General features: G+C 41.2%; 2 protein-coding genes across 2 annotated transcripts; both read left to right on the top strand.

The window, feature by feature from the left end:
- Positions 1-2,486: 2,486 nt before the first annotated feature.
- LOC114289403 (uncharacterized) lies at positions 2,487-3,011 on the top strand. The gene has a single exon (XM_028233132.2). The coding sequence runs from the start codon at positions 2,487-2,489 to the stop codon at positions 3,009-3,011; it is 525 nt and encodes a 174-aa protein (XP_028088933.1).
- An 824-nt stretch (positions 3,012-3,835) lies between these two features.
- On the top strand, positions 3,836-4,585 carry LOC145800328 (uncharacterized). The gene has a single exon (XM_082889987.1). The coding sequence runs from the start codon at positions 3,836-3,838 to the stop codon at positions 4,583-4,585; it is 750 nt and encodes a 249-aa protein (XP_082746113.1).
- The last annotated feature ends 15,752 nt before the right edge of the window (positions 4,586-20,337 follow it).

The raw sequence follows: 20,337 nt of genomic DNA, 5'->3' as shown, positions 1-20,337 counted from the left end.
GCTGACAGATGGGATAGCGGAGCCACGTGTCAGGAAATGACTGGGAGTGGATATGGGGCGCAGAGGGTATATAAGCATGTCTGCGCTCCCTATACGCGAGAGACGAGCACTTTGTAAGGAATTCTTACACTCAAACACTCTTCTCTCTCTCTCTCTCTTTATCCTAAAGAGTGTGCTAACTTGATCGTCGGAGGGTTTTTCCGGCCACACACCGCCGGGTAGCTCACCGTTATTTGCTCGCAGGTGATCGGACATAAACGGAGCTCGGAATAAAGGAATACGGGCTTGCCGGAATATTTGCTCCCCGTACAATATAGATTTTACTTTTTTTTGTCACAAAAATTAAAAAAATCAAAAAAATTAAATCAAATAAACTTCTCAAACTAGAATAACCAAAAAAAATAAAAATAAAAAAACTAACTAGAAATCCAATTGCCGAACCACAACAAAATAAATCTTTGCTAGCAGCCGTAGCCCATATCATTTTGGAAGACATCTTCAGTTTTTTCGAGGTAATGAAGTCAGCTATGACAAAATTGCCTGGGGATGTTGAAATGAACAAAATAATAATAATAATAATAATAATAATAATAATGATAGAGATTTTAAAAAATTTATCAAAAATTTTATTAAATGTGAGACTCACATAATGTGGATACTATGTGAGTCTCACATTCATATAAAATATTTGATAAATTTTTTAAAATATAATATATATATATATATATTTTTAAATGACATAAGTTTACATTCCAAATAACAAATAAAAATGACAAGTTTACATTACTAGCCCCTATTGTCGTCATTTTGGAGAGAAATACTATGCTGCACATTTTGGTGTACATTATATATATTTTATAATTAAAAATTAAAATGATATAATTTTAATTTTTTGAGTCATAATTAAAAAAAATATTATAATTAGGAAGGAGATTTGAGCGGAACAGTGAGTCAGGCCAAATGGGACGGAACATGGTGTTAGGCCATGCAAAGGGAACCTAGAGCACGCTATCTGGCCGAATCAGGTCCGCGCTGAGTATATTGCCAAACTGGACTGAGGTAGCCGAGCTAGATCCACGCGATATCTGGCGTTGGATTGAGCTAGACTCATATCGGATGATGCGTCTTGCTGGATTTAGCTGAGATGGACTGAACGGGCGGAACTGACTTGGAATCGGGACTCTAGGTAGCTGAATCGCTTGATGACTAGGCTATAGGTAGTTCGGTCCACGATAGTGTGGACAGAGATGGCCCATAAGGTCACGATCAGCAACCGAGATGCTTTCCATCGTAGTCTGGTCTGGATGAGCTTGGCATAGAGCTATCCATCAAAGTATGTGGTACACCAAGTAATAGCTCGGTTTGGCATCCCACGTGGCCCAATGACGAGGAGAGGGGAATCCACTCCTGGTATGTATCAATACCGTTTTGCGATTCAACATACACTGTTTGGAGGTTTTGGTCTCTACACGTGTTGGAAAGGCAGAGGGGAGCACATCCGCTTGCCAAGAGAAGGACAACAGAGGTAGTGCGCCCATAATCTCTGAGGCTATATGGCCAGCCTTGAAAAGGATGTACAAGGAGACATTAGAGGTAAGTGATCTAAAAGAATTTCGAACTCTTTCTCTCTCAATAGTGCTCTCTTCACTCTTCTTCTCTCCCAAGTGTTCTGACTTGATCATCGGAGGGTTTATCCGGCAGTACACCGCCGGACAGCTCACCGTCTTTCTGTTCTCAAGTTAAGCGACACTACGTGAAGCTTGGATCCAAGGAGTATGGAGAACGGAGAATGTTTCCTTCCCTTACAATTGGCGCCGTCTGTGGGAAGACTTTGACAGACAAACCTTGCTCTCCAAGCTATTTCACCCATTTCCCATGGCAAACAACGACGGAACACCGCTGTCCATTGTTGATGTCATCACACTAGAGTCTGTCCGAATGAGAGATGTCTCTCTCGTTATTTCAACCATAGCGGGCCTGGAAACCTTTTCCAGGGGCGTGCGAGACAAACGTGCAAGGAGCATTGAACATTTAAAAAGTCCTAGGGTCGCTGACGGCGAGGAGAATTGCATGCTCATCGCCTGAAGCACAAACTCAAAGACCAGGACGCCCTCATTCGGAAGATGGCAAATGAAATGGAAATGTTGAAGCGCCAAATCAAGGGGAAGGGTGTTGCTGAAGTAGTCGACCACAGTGAGCGCACCTCACCCTATCGCTCTGACAGTCGTCGCCAACATAGGACATCCTCACTCTCTATCACCAGAAACTATGGAGTTAGCGACTCTGATCCACCGGTAGAGAGATCTTACACGTGTGACAGCAGTTACCATCCCTCACGTCCGTCGACAACGTCGAGATACTCTTACTCCACCTGTTCGAGGGACCTGAGGGATGTACTAGAGGAGCGAGCTCTCCATAGAGAGACCCAAAGATTGCCAACGCTACAAAGGCTAAGTCCCTAAATTCATTGCAGTGAGGAAGTGGCCATGCCGGCGCCTAGAATAGTGGCTCCAGCACCGGTGGACAAAAAGCTAGAAAGACTTATCGCTACCCTACTGTCTCTAGAGATCGGAAGCACACCACTCCCTGCCGGGTTCAACCAACCTAAGTTCATGTTGTACGACGGCAAGACGGATCCGTACATACACGTTAGTCATTACCGGCAAGTAATGGCTGGTCACCAGCACAACAACACCTTGATGTGTCTCATATTCCCAGCAATCCTGGAGGAGAGTATCGAGGGGTGGCAACAACTAGCGGAGGCCTTTGTCACCAGGCTCAAGACCAATACTCGAACACCGAAAGAGGTCAACCACCTCCTGAGCATCAAGATAGAGTCGGGTGGTTCTTTGAAGGCATACAATGCCAAGTATTGGGAAACCTACAATGAGATCCTTGATTGCCCCGCCAATCTGGTGATCGCCCAATACAAGCGAGGTCTACCAGTCGGGTATAAGTTACGAGACTCCCTCACGATGCGTCAGTCCACAACCATGGAGTCCTTAATGTAATGGATCAATGAGCACATTTGAGTAGAGGATGATGCTGCCATTGCTACCACGACTGAGACGGCAAATCCGGTTGTGGCAGACAGAAGGGTGGCTAGGAAGGTTCACTTGGTAGGGTAGGAGGATAACCGCCCTAATAACTAAGCTACAGACCAACATCGTGGTTCAAACCGCAATGACAGAAACAAAAGCCATGAAAATGACCGATCTAACGTTCCTCGCAGTGAAGAGGAAAATGCCAAGAGGAAGTTGAAAGCACGAACCGACATCACCACTATCTCTAAGATCCTAATTTATCACATCCTCAGTGAAATCTGAGGTGAGCCATACGTGCGTTGGCCGGCCAAATTGGAGACACGCAAAGGGGCTTCAACTTGAGGTATCGTTGCACCTTTCATGAAGAAAGGGGGCACCAAACGGAAGACTGTGTGCCGCTCAAACAACACTTGGAAGAGCGACAGGGCACTGGATTAGTACATTGACGGGGGTATGAGGGCCGCTCCATAAGGGCAGACCAAGCCAAATGGCCTAGCCGTCCTAGATGCAGCACCCCAAGGAGTAATCAATGTTATTCACGGTATCATCGAACCAGCGCGAGTTTGCGAGCTGAGGGGGTTGATCAAGAAGGCCAAGTACATGAGGAAAGTGCTCTATCTTTAGCTCAGGTAAAGAAAGGAAAGACCGAGATAAAAGACGTCTTAACTTTTTCAAGCAAGGACTTGGAAAGAATTCAAACGCCTCATAATGACACTTTAGTTGAGACTCTTCGCGTCAAAGACTTCAACATCAAAAGGATACTAATCGACTAAGGGAGTTCGGTCAAGATCATGTACTACGATGTGTTCAAACAAATAAAGTTGGAGGACAAAGACTTGGTTCTAGCGACGTCTCCTTTGGTCGGCTTCAACTCTAAACCGGAATGGCCGATCGGAAAGATCATATTGCCAATCAAGGCCGAGTCAATCACAAAACAAGTTGAGTTTTGGGCGTTGAAGGTCCCATCAACCTACAACTTGATCTTGGAGAGGCGTTGGTTACACGCCATACAAGCAGTAGCGTTGACTTATCACCAAGTCATGCGCTTTCCTGCACTATCTGAGCAAGTAAAAAAGGTTTGGAGGGACCAAGTAATGGCAAAGCAATGTTTCGTTACGGTAAATAGCAGCCGAGTTGCTAATGGCTTTGTCCAAATGATAGAAGGGCTAGAAGGAAAGGAGGTCTTGGAAGATGTGGGAAGAAAAGCCGAAGAGCAATCGGTTGAAGACTTGGTGGAAGTGTGCATTGATGAGAATGACCTGAACAAATTCTTTCTTTTGGGATCATCTTTGTTCAGCGTTGAGCGGCTGGATTATGTGAATTTTTTGGTTTCCAACATTCAAGTGTTTATATGGACGCCTTACGATATGCCTGGCGTCGACCGTAGCTTCATTTGCCACCAATTAAATGTATTTCCCAATGCACAACTGGTCATTCAAAGAACTCGGCGCTCAACCTTGTATCATGCCGAGGTAATGGCAGAGGAGGTCAAAAACTTATTGGAAGCTGGGGCACTAGAAGAAGTGCAATACCCTAGATGAATCTCTAATACGGTGGTAGTACCGAAGAAAAATGGAAAGTGGCGGGTATACGTTGATTATAAAATGATCAACTGTGCCTGCCTAATGGATAGTTTTCCACTACCAAGGATCGACTAGCTGGTGGACCTTACCGCTGGACACTCAAGGTTCAGATTTTTATATGCATACCGCGACTACCACCAAATAGCCATGTACGAGCTTGACAGAGAGATCACATCATTTACCACGCCCAAGGGCTTGTACTGCTACAAGGTCATGCCCTTCGGCCTCAAGAACGCCGGGGTAACTTTTCAAAGAATGGTGACCAAAATATTTGCCCCTCTATTGGGCCACACTATGGAGGCTTGCATTGATGACATGGTGGTGAAGAGCAAACACAAGTCTCAGTATCTCATTGACCTAGCTAAAATGTCCGCTATTCTCAAATATCACAAGTTACGATTGAATGCATCCAAGTGCGCCTTCGGGGTGGGAACTGGAAAATTTTTGGGCTTTTTAGTTACCAACCGAGGAATTGAGGCCAACCTTTCACAGATCAGGGCAATTCAAGAGCTGGAATAACCAAACTCCACAAAGGACATGCAATATCTCGCCGGAATGACGGCCGCACTGAACAGATTTATCAATCGGTCATCAGATCGTTGCAGGCCCTTTTTCAAGACTTTGAAAGCCAAATTTTCCTGGGATGGAGAGTGCAACCGCACGTTAGCAAATCTAAAAGCTTATCTCTTCTTGGCCCCAATCCTGGTCACACCATAGCCGGGTAAAGAGCTATATCTCTACTTGGCAGTTTCTCAACATGCTGTAAGCGCAGTCCTCGTCCATCCTCAGGGGATCGAGCACCTTCTTATTTTCCACGTTAGCAAGACACTGCCCCTAGCTGAATCGAGATGTCTGCCACTTGAAAAATTGGCACTAGCTCTCATGATGGCCTCCAGGAAGTTGGCGCACTATTTTCATGCCTACACAATAGTAGTGCTGACCGAATTCCTGCTCAAGGTGCTCTTTGAGAAGGCAAACTTCACCGATAAGATTCTAAAGTGGGCCGTAGAGCTGGGACAATACGACATTAAGTTCCAGCCGCGTACAGCTATCAAAGCTCAAGCCCTTGCTGACTTCGTGATAGAATTTGCCGCTAGCGCGAACTTGGTGCAGCTGACTACTTCGATAGCAGAAAAAGGTGGCGAGAAACAAGTAATAGAACAATAAGAAGATACTGGGCTAGCAATAGAGGAGCAGGCCGACTTACTATTCTATCTGTTGCCTGTTTGATTACCTGTTCATGTTTTTATGTTTAAACTGCAAATTGAAGGCCTTATCGGCGGCCGAATCTGAAATTGATTGATGTTTTGTGTTAATCATAATTAATGTGATTTTATGGTATATTTAATTAAAATATGATTCGGTGTGATTAAATTAGATTAAAATAGGCTAAATTGCATTGTTGGCTTAAATTACCATTTTGCCACACTAGTGGCCCACTACCTAAGACATCTTTGAGCCCTATTACACTCAAACAAAAAGATTTCCTCAGCCCCTTTGTCCTTGCTATAGCCGACTAGAGAGAGAGAAGAGAGATTTTGGTTTCATCTTGTGTATTGCTTGGAGGAATTGAAAGAATTGAGGAGAGGATTGCAAACTTGAGCCTATATTCTTATAATTGAAGACATAAGGTAGAGCTTGTACCTTCTTGTGTTTAATTTGAGTCACTTCTAGCATGTTTTAGAGGATTGTTAAAGGATAGAGCTAAGGCATGGTTTATAATGTTTATTGTAGCTTAATTGTTGCATGCATGTTGCCATTCATGAGTTTTGAGGTGTTTGTTCATAAGTTTCTCACATGCATGTTCATAATTTTACATTGGACCGTGATTTCATCTTGTTTTTGGAACAATTGGCTCATTAGAGCAAGTGTTTAAAGCTTGAAAGTGGTTTAAATTCATGCATGTTGCATTGAAGTTATGTTCACGGAATTTGGTTTGAAAATCATGTTGAATTGATCTTCCCTTGGGCCTTAATTTTACAAATTGAGCTTTGAATCATGTTATTCTATGTATTTACAAATGTTTTCCAGGAAAAGGGCCCAAAGGAATTGAATTTGACACATTCGAAGTTGGACTTGAGCTTGAAGTTCAAATCTGGAAATTCCAAATTTTGAACTTACGCTCGAGCGGGCTTACTGGTGCTCGAGCGTGAAATTCGTGCTCCCAGTACTTTACACTATTTTACAGTCCGCTCGAGCGTGGTATTTGACGCTTGAGCGAGGACTTGTGAGTTACGCTCGAGCGGCTATCGAGCGCCCATCGAGCGTGATTTTCACACATCCAGTACTTTTGCCCTGTTTTGCATAACACTCGAGCGTGAAAGTCTACGCTCGAGCGGATACCTATGTCTGCATGACCACTCGAGCGGGGAAACCTACGCCCGAGCGGGACCTCTATTTTCTAAAAATTCTGAAAATGTTTTCTGAAGGCATCTTTGCATCCTCATCCCATCCTAGGCATTCTTAGGCCTAGTTTAAGATATCTTAATGAGGATATAGATGCAGAACCACACCGAGGCAAATTAGGGATTAAATTATTATTTTTCCAACTGTGTAGCTTAGTGTGTGTTCAATCTGTAAACTGTGTAGGGTTGGCGACTGGAGACGCGCTCTAGCTTAATTGTAGCCCAGAACTCTGTGAGTAACAACTGTGCAAAGATATGTTCAAAAATGATTATCTTCTGAACAATTGAACTGTACTGTTTCTGAATTTATACTGTTAACTGAATGAATGTATGTCCTCTATTCTGAACTGTATTGTGGCATCCATAGCAACTACTGTTACTGTACTGATTGCTACTGTTACAGAGATCTCTGTCGGTTCCCAAGTTTGGAACCACTACTATTTACTGTTATGATGGCCATCATCCACTGTTAGGTCTGTTAAGACCTGGTCTTTTCAGACCTACTGTTTACTGTACTGCTATGCTAATGGATGTACCACATATGACTGTTATGACTGAACGACTGATATATTGAATCAATGAACTGTTTTCATTACTATAAGGACATTCATTCTTAACCTCTTTACGCATTGTGTTATTCACTGGGCTTTAGCTCACTGTTTATATATATATGTAGGTGTTCAGGCACCAGACCGGAGCTAGGAGCGTGGGATAAATTCCCTCTTTTTGTCAAGCCAACTACTGTGCCTCACTGCGAGGTTCCGAGCCTGCCAATCTATGGCTTAGGGGCGTTTTAATTTCCCCCGTCTGTATCTGTATCTGTTTTGTAATAACTGTATAGACTGATAGCACTGTACTGTACTGTTTAACAGGGACTAGGTCCCCGTTCTGATCGATTGTAAATGTTGTATATACTGTTTTGCACTGTTGCATATATGTATGAAAAGTCTTTTGCATACAGACTGTCACAGCTCTTTGGACATTATTTAATTACTGTTTTGGCTTCCGCCAGTCCCTGTACTCTGTTTTAATGATTTACTGTTAAGCAGGCCTTCGGTAATCTCGGATTACTAGCCGGTTACGGTGCTAAACCCATAGGGGCGGGTTTGGGTCGTGACAGCTAGCGGAGCAAGAAAAGACCGACTTGCTGACCGACCAAACAAATACCCATGCGGATAAGCTCTACACGGAACCGACCAGTGCCTTGGATTTGAGAAACTCCCAAAATCCCTTCGACTGCTGGAAATTGTTCATTGGCGAGATGTGGAAGCTCTTCATTGATGGGGCCTCCAATAGACATGGCGCCAGGCTGGGGGTCGTGTTGACATCGCCAGATAGGCTAACCATTGAACATGCTATCACACCTGGTTTCCTGGCATCCAACAACGAAGCGGAGTATGAAGCCCTCCTCGTCGGACTAAAGAGTGCTTTAAGAATGAAGGCATCAAAGCTTATGGTATTCAGTGACTCCAAGCTAGTAGTCAATCAAGTCTCTGGAGAGCATGAGGCCAAGGATGAAAGGATGGCCAAGTATCAAGTGCTGGTTCGTGCAGAAGTCAAAAAGTTTGCCGCGATAAGAGTGGAGCAAATTAACTATGAAGAAAATAGCCAAGGTGACGAATTGGCCAGCCTAGCATCTATGCGGATGACTTTTCCTAATCCGTTTATGGTATAATTCTTGTCCTGACTAAGCATTGAGGAACCAGAGGTGCCCGAGGTACTTTGCATAGACTTGGGACCGTCCTGGATGGATCCAATCATCGTTTCCTGAAAGATCGAAATCTACCCACTAAAAAGACAAAAGCCAACAAGATAAGGGCCAAGTCAGAGTAGTTTTGGCTCTCTCCATCTGGCGCCTTGTGCAAGAAGTCCTTTACTGGACCATACCTGAAGTGTGTCCACCTCGGCAAGGCTGAAGCTTTCCTCTTCGAGATCCATGATGGAATCTGTGGAAGCCATATTGGGGGTAGATCTTTGGTGTATTGAGCAATCTCCCAGGGTTATTGGTGGCCGTGCATGCAGGCCGATGCGCAGAAATATGTTCGCAAATGCGAAAAATGCCAAAAATTTGCTCACCAAATCCACCAGCCGACCAGAGTGTTGCTCCCTTGACAAGTCCTTGGCCAGTTGCACTGTAGGGGCTGGACATTGTAGAACCGCTTCTAATAGCTCTAGGCAACTGCAAATTTTTCATCGCTGCTACTAACTACTTCACTAAGTATGTAGAAGCCGAGCCATTGGCCACCATCAAGGAGAAGGAGGTAAAGAAGTTTGTTTGGCAGAACATCATCACTTGCTTTGGCATCCCAAAAGCCCTCATTTCGGATAATGGAACACAGTTCGATGGAAAACTCTTTCGCAAATTTTGCGAGAAGTTAAAGATTGAGTTTTACAACTCTACACTGGCCTACCCTCAATCAAATGGTCAAGCTGAAGCCTCAAGCAAAACTATTTTGGACGGGCTGAAGAAGCGATTGGAGAGGGCTAAAGGGAGGTGGGCCGAGAAACTCCCCAATGTGCTCTAAGCATACCGCACTACACCAAGACATTCAACCGAAAAAACTCCATTTGCCTTGGCTTATGGCATGGAGGCGGTCATACCATTGAAAATCGGCATGCCAACCATCCAATCTGAAAGTTTTGAACCAAACTTAAATAGTGAGGCTGTAGCCCTGGAACTGGACCTAGTTGAAGAAAGAAAGGAACGGGCCACTAATTCACATTGCGCCCAACTAACAAGAGCTCTCCAAGAATTACAACAAGACGTACATCCTAGGCTATTCAAAATACGAGACTGGGTCTTGAGGAAAGTGATGGGCAACACAGTAGTCCCTGGAAAGGGCAAATTAGGAGCAAATTGAGAGGGGCCATACAAGATAATCGGCCTTGCTGGCAAATGGGCATACCACCTCGAAGACTTAGACGGTAAAGCTATCCCTAGACCTTGTAATGCGGCTAACCTCAAGATATTTTACTTTTAAAATGTAACCTTTTCTTCTTTATTTTTTTGAAACCTAGCCTTTTGCCATTGGATGTAATGTGTGATGTGTACTAGAAAATGGCCACTTCCTTTTCTTATACTATATGTTTCTGTACAAAAAGTATTAAGCTTCTATGAATACCAGGGGCAATGCCCAAACCAAGCTAACTTTACCTGCCGTGCAAACTTAGCCTTGTTCTGCGTTGATTTGATCTTCAATGCCCGTGTTGATTCCTGCTCGCCATTTCCGAGCTGATTTTGCTCACCCGCAGAAAAAGTTGGTGTTTTGTCCAACTTGTATTAAAACCGAGCTGACCTTGGTCGCCCCATCAAACAATTGGTGTTGTGCTCAATGAATGTGTTTAAATCGAGCTGAGTTTGCTCTTTAAAAAATGTTCGATTCCCCGAGTTGATTTCGCTTGCCTTAAATTGAGTTTGCAATTTGTCCAACTCATGGGTTATTTTTACCCTCGAACTAAGCTGATTTTGCTTGTTAAAAATGTTTGCGTCCTCGAGTTGAAATTGCTAGTTTGCCCGAGCTGATTCACTTACCTTGAAATAAGTTTGCGATTTGTCTAGCTCATGGGGAAGCATAGCTGTCTTAAAGGCAAGTAAATTCAGCTTGGTCAAATAGAGATCATTACGATTGGAATACTACGAGAAGATTTTTATCTTGGCTGCATGCAGATTTAGTTTGATGTCGTGATACCGAACAATGAGTATCTCGGCTGAATTGAAGAAAACGAAAACAACAAGGCAGACAAATTGCAGAAAGCAAATAGCAGACAGGAAATACATATGGCAAGCAAAAAGAAGTTGATATTGCATCGATGATACTGATTGGTTACAATAAAGGGGTTCTTAGCCCGATTACAGAAAAAAAAAGAAAAAAAAAAGAAGAGGAAAATGTAGAAGGGGCTTAATCTATGTTCATGGTTTCTTCCTGCTTGGTTCGTTCCTCTTCGGTTGTGTTCACCGCAAGGTCCTCTTCAATGATAGGGGCTCAGATCCGATCCCAGCTTAGCCTCCTCGCCGCTAGGTGAGTCCACTTCCTCGTTGATCGGCTGGCAACTTTCATTGGTCAGTAGGGGTAGTATAGCCTTAGCCGTACTAGCTGCCTGTGTTGCTTCAATCAATTTCTACTGCACGGCGTTAGCATACGACTACATGTAGGCTGGGATGAAAGCAACTTGTGGATTCTTGAATACATCATAATCCTGTGCCAAGCCAAGTTTTTCCACGGTAGCTTTCCAGCCGCATTGGAAAAAAATGTCCTTCGTCGCTTCAACCTGCCGTTTGTAAGTTTTCTCGCCCCCAACGTAACCTCAATCTTCAGCGCCATCAACCTCCTTCTGTAGCTCGGCCTTGTGTTCATCACGGAGCTTGCGTAGCTCGGCAATGTATCTAGCCTTGTTCGTGTCACGCCCTCAAAATAATACATAAAACCCATCACTTTAGACATGTAATGATGTACGAGAAATAAATATCTTTCTATTAATTAGAGTAGCTCTTACAGAAATATTACATGCTACAAACAAATAAATGCCCTACAGGCTTACAGCTTTCCAAGTTAACACTTTGTTACAAAAAGAGAAGAGTACTAACTCAATACATCTTAAGCCCTTGGCTTGAATTTACATATAATACATCAAAGAAAGAAAAACAACAAAAGCAGTCTGTCTGCCTCTAGCCTTCCAAACTACGCCCTTGGAAGTGGCATGCTTCCTGTACCTGAAAATGGTGTCCCATATAGGGTGAGCTATAGCCTGGTAGAAATACACTAAACCAACTATAAACAATGACTAAGATAATAACGTTCAATGGGTGGTCCACACTTATATTCCAATTTATACCGTGTTACAGTTTCATGACAATAATGTCCATGTTACATTCACCTTCCGTTTCTTATCCAATTCTCAATTCATAACTATGACCCAGAATCTGGTCAAACAACCGATATGAGACAGACACTCATATTAAGCATTTACATTTCACAATAGATAAGCATACTAGCTATATCAATACATCAACAGATAACCATATAAGCTGTATTAATACATCAACAAATAAGCATATTAGCTGTATCTGCACTTCAATAGATAAGCATATGAGCTGTATCTGCACTTCAATAGATAAGCATATGAGCTGTATCTGCATAACACAACTTCCGGTTTAGAGGTCCAGCCCCTTTCTTCCAATAAACCTTCCGGTTTAGAGGTCCAGCCCCTTTCTCCTACCACACAAACAATGTATATAAACAGTTATCATATACAACCAATCAATACATAAAGTTAATGTATTATTCCAATCACTACATTCAATAGTACACTTAATCGATTAGTTTTAGTTTGCCTAATCATCATGCATTGTCTACAACAATCAAGACTATCCTCCACTGATAGCCTAAAGCAGTTATTTCTAAACAGAAAATAAATGCGCCAAATGGGTAAAATATTGACATTTCAATTTGGTGAGTGATAAATAATCCAACTACACCCTTTAATCCCATACATTCCCAATTCCAACATTTTCAATTCCATTTCTCGTTTCTCACATTTATTTCACAAATTAATTTAACAATGCAATTAGGGCATTTCCCATAATTAACAAAACAACCCTAAGGTTTCATTTCTATCAACAATCCAACATTCATCTCATTTCTCCATGCCCAACATGCATATAGGTAATAATAAATAAAACCCTAACTTTTGTAAAATTATACAAAGACCTAAACTTTCTCAAAATTATCCAACGACACCCAACATATCAAAATGCTAAGATTCAAAGACAAAGCTCATAAGGAGGAGTATGATATTCCTACCTCAAATTTGGAGCTCAATGGGAGAAGATGACGAAACCCAAAGTGCTCCAAAACTCAATATGCTCGGATCAAAACGTAGCCCTCGAAGATCAACACAACTTTTGTAAAGGCCAAAGGGTAGAAGAACACTCTAACTAGATCAATCCTAAGAGAGAAGGGAGATTCTAGAGAGAGGAGCTCTCAAAAATGGCTTTTTAGAAAAGTAAGAGAGAGAGTGGAAGTTGAAAAGTGATTCAAAATGCCCAGCTGCCAACTGATATACGCATGATCCGCTTGAGCGGAGAATAGAACGCTCGAGCTTCAAGCACAAAAACTGGACTCGCTCGAGCGCAATAAGGCCCGCTCGAGCGCCAAGACAGAAGAACAAAATATATCCGCTCGAGCGCGAAAACCAGTTCGCTCGAGCGTAGATTACCCACTCTCAGAACTTTCGCAGACAATGAACCCCCGCTCGAGCGCCAACAGACCCGCTCGAGCGTGACCCGCTCGAGCGTAAGGAAACCCGCTCGAGCGTGAAAAACACATCTGCAGAAGTTTTGTAGAGGCACAGATACTGGAAGTGTGAAAACTCCGCTCGAGCGTGATATGTTCGCTCGAGCATACAACCAAAAAACCACCTACGCTCGAGCGTACCACCAAAACTCTGGGCAACAAGAAAAGGGACTAAGGCTCAACCAGCCTATTCAAAACACGCCCAACACATCCTAAAACTCAGACATACGGAATTTAAAGGATGACAACAGGACATACAACCACCAACTCCACGGAACCTAAAACCGGAACACTGTATATAAAAGGGACAAACCCGGGATCGCTATAGTTCGCCTGCATGGATCTCTTCTTGTCTTTTTCAGCTCTGTCCAACTTCTCGGCCAGTTGCTCCCGTTCAGCCAGCATTGACTCATGAGCAACCTTCAACTTTTCTAGATCGGCTGTTTTCACTTTATTGTTCACAATGGCCTCCTGCAGACTTTGTCGGACAGAGATCACACGTTCGTGAGCCAGGTAATTTTTCTGTACGGCCTACAGGATAGCAGGGGTTAGTACATTGAAATCGACCAATAACTTGGTAACAAATAGATTCGTCACTTACCAGCACGATCGACTTTGCAGTCGACCTGAGGATCTTGAGGTCGGATAACTCCTCGTGCTTCTTCATATCTGCTGGGAGCAACAGATCCTTGGTCATGTTGAAGCCTAAGGAGTAGTCCTTATTTGCATAAACGTAGTCAGTGGTGGTCACAGCTCAACCCGTATATTTGAGTTTGGGCGACCACACCGGGGGGGAAAGGTTTTGGTGTGATTGATCGGCTATAGCTTGCTCAGTCTACTCTCTCTGATCAACAGAATGAAGCTTGGAGGAATCTTCGTCAATCAGCCTTTGCTCGGTCGAAGCCCTCATCGACCTTTTCTTCGACTAACCGGCAACTTGCTCGCTGGCGAGGGCCAACACTGCTCATTTGTCTTGCACAATTGGCATGAAGGATTGTCCCTCAACTATTTCTGTCGGCTGAGAGTCGCTCGGCTCGCCAGTAATCATTGATTTGATAGTGCGGATCTTGGTCATCTCCTCCTTGGTAGTTAAGGGAACTAATCTGATCGGCGAGAGGTTTGGATCTGGTTCTGGGGAGGGAGCACGAAGGAAATCGGTGACCCTGCTCTTGTGTGGCACAGTATGCCGGTAACTCGGTTTGAAACGGAGTAGTTTTTTAGCTTCACACTCCTCGACCAAATGCCGCAAAGAAACACTTATCGCCTCTCGGTTATTGTTGGATTAATCATTTTCCAAGAGCTTGTAATCTGCAAAAATGAAGCAAGGGTTAGATCAGCAAAAACAATTCAAATTCAAAACAAATTACACCGTGCTATGTACTCTTTATGGAACTCAGTCATTGCCCCAGGAGAGCTGACCATAAAGTAGTATTTCCCTATTTACCTCGATCTTATTCTATATGTTAAATCTGAATGTAGCTCGATCAAAATTGAACGGCTCAAGTGATCTTATTTTCTCCGTCTTTGAGCCTCACCAACAGTGATGAAGAATGAGCCTGGTCGGTCCTAGTTTGTTCTGCATTATTAGAAAAATAAATGCAAGAGTTAGCACGACATCAAGTGCGCGGCTATCAAAACACGCCTAACTTAGCTACGAAAGCTGTGTCTCTCTACAGTTTTAACTCGGCTCAAATTTCAGCTTAGTATTTGAGCCTATGATGCTAGGTCGGTTTTGGTCCTTCATCCTAGTTTCTGGACACTATCTCGACAAATTATTCCAATGAGTTTCCAGTGCGGTCACCGCCCTTTGGCAGGACCATAAACTAGCTTTAGCCCGGCTATGTCCTATTTTTGGATCTAAAGGTGAGATCTTGCTCGGCCCTACCTAGAATCTACGCTGTTCATCCTAAATAGCAAGTTCATACATTGAAGCTAAGGAAATGAGGGGCACGGTGGCCCTACGTGTGTTTTAGATTCCAGTTTTGCCTAATTTCTATAGGTGCCAATCGGTTTTACCCCATGAAAGAAGCATTAGCAGCATATTGACAAATCCTAAGCAAAGAGAAAAATGAAGAAAAATGAAGAACACGAAGAACATAGTGAAACAGAAAGGAAAATGAGAAGAACTTACGAGTCTCGACGTGAAATCAAAGCCCAGTTGATTACGACCCTTGTTGTGGCATCCGTGAGAAAGGAGAATGATGAAATCTACTCGAATGGAAATAATGACAGTAATAGAGGCAAACGTTCAAGTGATTAGGGTTTGGCACAAAAAAAGGAGAAGAATAGTGAAGGGGCTGTGGGGCATAAATGGCCTACTTATGGGGGAAAGCTCAAAGGGTGGCAACTTTTCAAATTTTGGCATGTTGATTATAGCTGCAAGGACTACATAGAACCTTTAGGGAGGCGCTGCGTGGCTAGGAAGCGACTGACTGTCAATACGACTGACGGGTTGTCAGCACGGCTAATTGATTTATGGCAGAGTAACTGACACAAGTCTCGAAGACTGGCCAGAATGCGATAGTTTAGCCAGAAGTGGTAATCACAATCACGCTCAGCTCAATTAGGATTAAGGGGCAATTGAGAGGGAGATTTGCGCCGAACAGTGGGTCGGGCTGAATAGCACAAAAACGTGGTCTTGGGCCACGCGAAGAGGACCTGGAGCATGTTGTTTGGCCGAATCTAGTCCGCACTGAGTATATTGCCAAATCGGATTGAGGTAGCCGAGCTAGATCCACGCGGTATCTGGCATTGGACCGAGCTAAGCTCATATCGGATGATGCGTCTTATTGGATTTATCCGAGATGGAGTGGACGGCAGAACTGACTTGGCATCGGGGCTCTGGGTAACTGAATCTCTTGATGACAGGGCTATAGGTAGTTCGGTCCATGATAGTATGGACAGAGATGGCCCATAAGGTCACGATCAACAGTCGAGATACTTTCCATCGTAGTCCGGTCTGGATGGGCGTGGCATAGAGTTATCCATTGAAGTATGTGGTACACCAACTAATAGCTGGGTTTGGCATCCCACGTGGCCCAATGACAAGGAGAGGGGAATCCACTCCAAGTATGCGTCAATACCGTTTGGCGGTTCGACAAACACTGTTATGAGGTTTTGGTCTCTACACGTGTAAGAATGGTAGAGAGGAGCACAACCGCTTGCCCAGAGAAAGATAGCAGAGGTAGTGCGTCCACAATCTTTGAGGTTGCATGTCCAGCCTTGAAAAGGAGGAACATGGAGACGTTAGAGGTAAGTGATCTAAAAGAATTTCCAACTCTCTCTCTCTCTCTCTCTCGATAGTGCTCTCTTTACTCTTCTTCTCTCCCAAGTGTGCTGACTTGATCGTTGAAGGGTTTATTCGGCAGCACACCGCCGGGCAGCTTATCGTCTTTCTGTTCTCAGGTTAAACGACGCGACGTAAAGCTTGGATCCAAGGAGTACGGAGAACGGAGAATATTTCCTCCCCGTACAATAATTAAATACAACATGAGATATAATTAAATAACTTATGAGTTATAACGAAAATAATGTCATAATTAAAAAAGAAAATTAATTATAATTAAAAAAGAAAATAACATAACTAAAAATACATATAATATATATATATATATATATATATATATATATATATTTAAATGTGTATATTAGAATTTCCCCATTTTAGAAAACATTAGTAGCCTTATGGCTTGGGTTTGCCCTGTACCAAAATAAAACATAAATGGTTTGTTCCAGACTGAACATTGTTTAAAAAAAAAAAAAATAAATACAAAACGCAAAATATTTCTTTTATTAGCTAGCGTGGACAGACGATTAAAAGAAAAATATATTTTATTTTATTTTATTTATTTAATTTTTTAGGAAATGAATAAAATAAATAACAATGATACATACCTTCACAATTCTCCACCCCCACTACCCCACACACGTGACGGTTAATGATAAGAGCAAAAAAAAAAAAAAAAAAAAAATCTAAGCCAATCAGTACCCCATCCACTGGGGGTGTTGGGGTCTCCCCCATTTTCCTAAAATAAAAACAAACCACTTAATGCAAAAGTTGTCTGCTTGTGTGGAAATGTTTTAAAAATTAGATTGTTGAGCAAATTAACAAAATGACCAGATTAAGGGTTAATAGTTTAACTGTTGTGTCAAACAAAATCAAACCATAATATTGTAATTACTTCGTAAATATATTAAAAGTTATAAATTAATAAAAATACATGTGTTAAATTTACAATATATTATTATAAAACATAAAATTTTCAAAATACTCCTTTGAATAATGTATTTTTTATTCTATTTTAAAAACATATCATAAATACACAAAAATATAATTTAATGATATTATATAACTTAAAATATAGACTTAATCAGTCCATATTAATTAAAAATAATACTACTTCAATAAAAGTTGCATTAGATTGAGGCAATGTACAAAAATACAGTGGCTACTTGAATGAAAATCAAGACCAATCCATATTGGCAGAAGCCTGGAAGGGTAATGGAACCCAATCCCACATCCTTTGTAAGGAACGCCCATTTTTTGTTGCATTATGCACTGTTGCTCATTAATAAATTATTACTTTTTAAATCGTCAGTCAATAATCTCTCACCCTATGTAATTTTATTATAAAATTACATAAATTTTTATGAATTTACATAAATAATTTTATAAAAATACGTAATTTAAATATAAATTTGTATAAGTTTACTTTTATGAATAGACTCACGCGAATTTATATTCAACTTACACATTTCTATGAAATAATTTATGTAAATTGGTAAAAACTTACGTAATTTTATAATAGAGTTTCATATAGTGTGCATTATCCAATAAAGAATTTTCCATATAAAACCTACAATAAAGTCAAACCCAGATGGCTCATTCTAGAAATTCTCACTTTTTTCACGAAATTCGCACCCACTTTGGTGATTGTTTTAATTGGGTATACTTCTTTAGTGGAGTATGACATTCAATTGATTCATTAAAAAAATTTTAATTTGATTTTATATTGGTTATAATTTATATATATTATATCTGACTTTGGAGGCCTAATAGGTATATTAATTTATTTGGCAACAATTACGATTTTGATAAAAAAAGAGTCCAAAAATCAATAATATTTTTTTTTTTGGTATTGTTTTTGTTTTTTTAAGTGTGCGCCAGCTGATTGATCTTTTCGGAGGTGTGTGCTTGGAAATTAATTCGGTGGGTTTGGTTCTTGGTGTAGTGCTGTTGTGTGTGTTTTGTTTTAGGGTGCTCCACTTTGTTGTTACTTTCGCAAAGTTTTGAAGTCTATTTTTGATTTGGGGTTGTTTGGAATGACCTAAATAAATGTACTTTTTGTCTTTTTATAAAAAGATGTGCAGAAAAGTAAAGAGATGATGTGATTGAAAAAAGATAAAAAGATAAAAAGATGAATTATTTAGGACTTCCCAAACTTGACCTTGGTACTGGTTTGGTTCAAATTCGTGGTCTTCTTTAATTTAGTTTTGAAAATAATTTGTTCGTTTATTTGGTGAGATTTTTCCTATATTTATTTGTGATTATTTGAAATTCACTTAAGTGTAGTTTGTGAGACCATTCATGTCTCGTTTGTAATTGTTTGAAAACCCTTAGTTGATAGTGGAATTGGATTACAGTTCCATGGGCGTACCTCACATTGAAAGAATTATGTAAAAATTCTTATGTCGTTGTTGATTTAATTTTTCGTAATATTTTTTTATTTCTTTCGATTGATTTACTTGTTGGAAATTATCTGTTTTTCCTAACAACTAGTATCATAGTTTACAGTTTATTTGAGTTCATTTGTTTGTGTAAATCAATGGAGGAGAATGTGGGTCGTATGACTAGCTTCAATGGAAGTAATTGGGTTACTTGGAAAACTAAAATGGATGGCCTATTATTTTGTGAAGATTTGTATGGTCCCATTGAGGGTGATAGTGGTAAACCCAATGGTATAAAAGATAATGAATATAAGAGGTTTAATCGAAAAACTGGCGGTGTTATTCGTCAATGGATTGATGACAGTGTATTTCATTATGTTGCTACTGAAATTTTGGCACATGATTTATGGAAAAAATTAGGTCTTTATGATAGAAAATCAGCTACAAATAAAACTTTTCTATTTCGTAAGTTGGTTAATTTAAAATATAAAGAGGGCAGTCCCATTTCGGAATATTTGAATAAAATAAAGAGTATTGAAATTAAGCAAAGAGTGTTATATGAAAATTGTTTCTAATGATGAGTTGCAGGCTTTGATGCTACTTAGTTTCTTACCCAAAAGTTGGGTGACTTTAGTTTTAACGGTTAGTAATTCAGCACCCGATGGAGTTGTCACAATGAGCCAAGTCACTAGTAGCTTGTTGAACGAAGAAACTAGAAGAAAATCAGCGAATTCTTTTCATTCAGAAGCATTTGTTATGAGAGGCCGAAGCAAACAAGGGGGTGGAGTAAGAGTCCTCATGGTCATGATTAAAGCTGTGACAAATCAACAGATTGTTATTTTTCAAAGAAAGACATTGAGTACCATTATTGCCATGAGAAAGGGCACATGAGCAGGAATTCCGAAAGCTCAAGAACAAGGAGAAAATACGTGACAAAAGTGTGGATAAGAAGTAAGAAGACACAACAGCAGTTACTACTGATGGTGATCTCATGGTTGTTTGTGAAGTTGATTGTGTCAATGTTGTAGGTTAAGAGAGCAATTGGATGATTGATTCGGGTGCTTCATTTCATGTGACTTCTCGAGTTGATTTCTTCACTTCCTACATCAAAGGAGATTATGATTATGTTCGAATGAGAAATGAAGGTTTGTCAAAGGCTGTTGGCATGGGTGATGTTTGCTTGGAAATAAATTTGGGCTGCAAGTTGTTATTCAAAGGTGTGAGGCATATTCTCGACATTCGCCTCAATTAATCTCTACCAGGAAGCTAGATAATGAGGACTACAACAATAAATTTGGTGATGGAAAATGGAAGCTCACAAAGGGTTCTTTGGTGGTGGCTAAGT

This window comes from Camellia sinensis, chromosome 10 (assembly GCF_055761805.1).
Source record: "Camellia sinensis isolate YWXY chromosome 10, ASM5576180v1, whole genome shotgun sequence".
Taxonomy (NCBI): domain Eukaryota; kingdom Viridiplantae; phylum Streptophyta; class Magnoliopsida; order Ericales; family Theaceae; genus Camellia; species Camellia sinensis.
The sequence above is the reverse complement of the archived record's forward strand: the minus strand, read 5'-3'. Positions and strand labels throughout refer to the sequence as shown.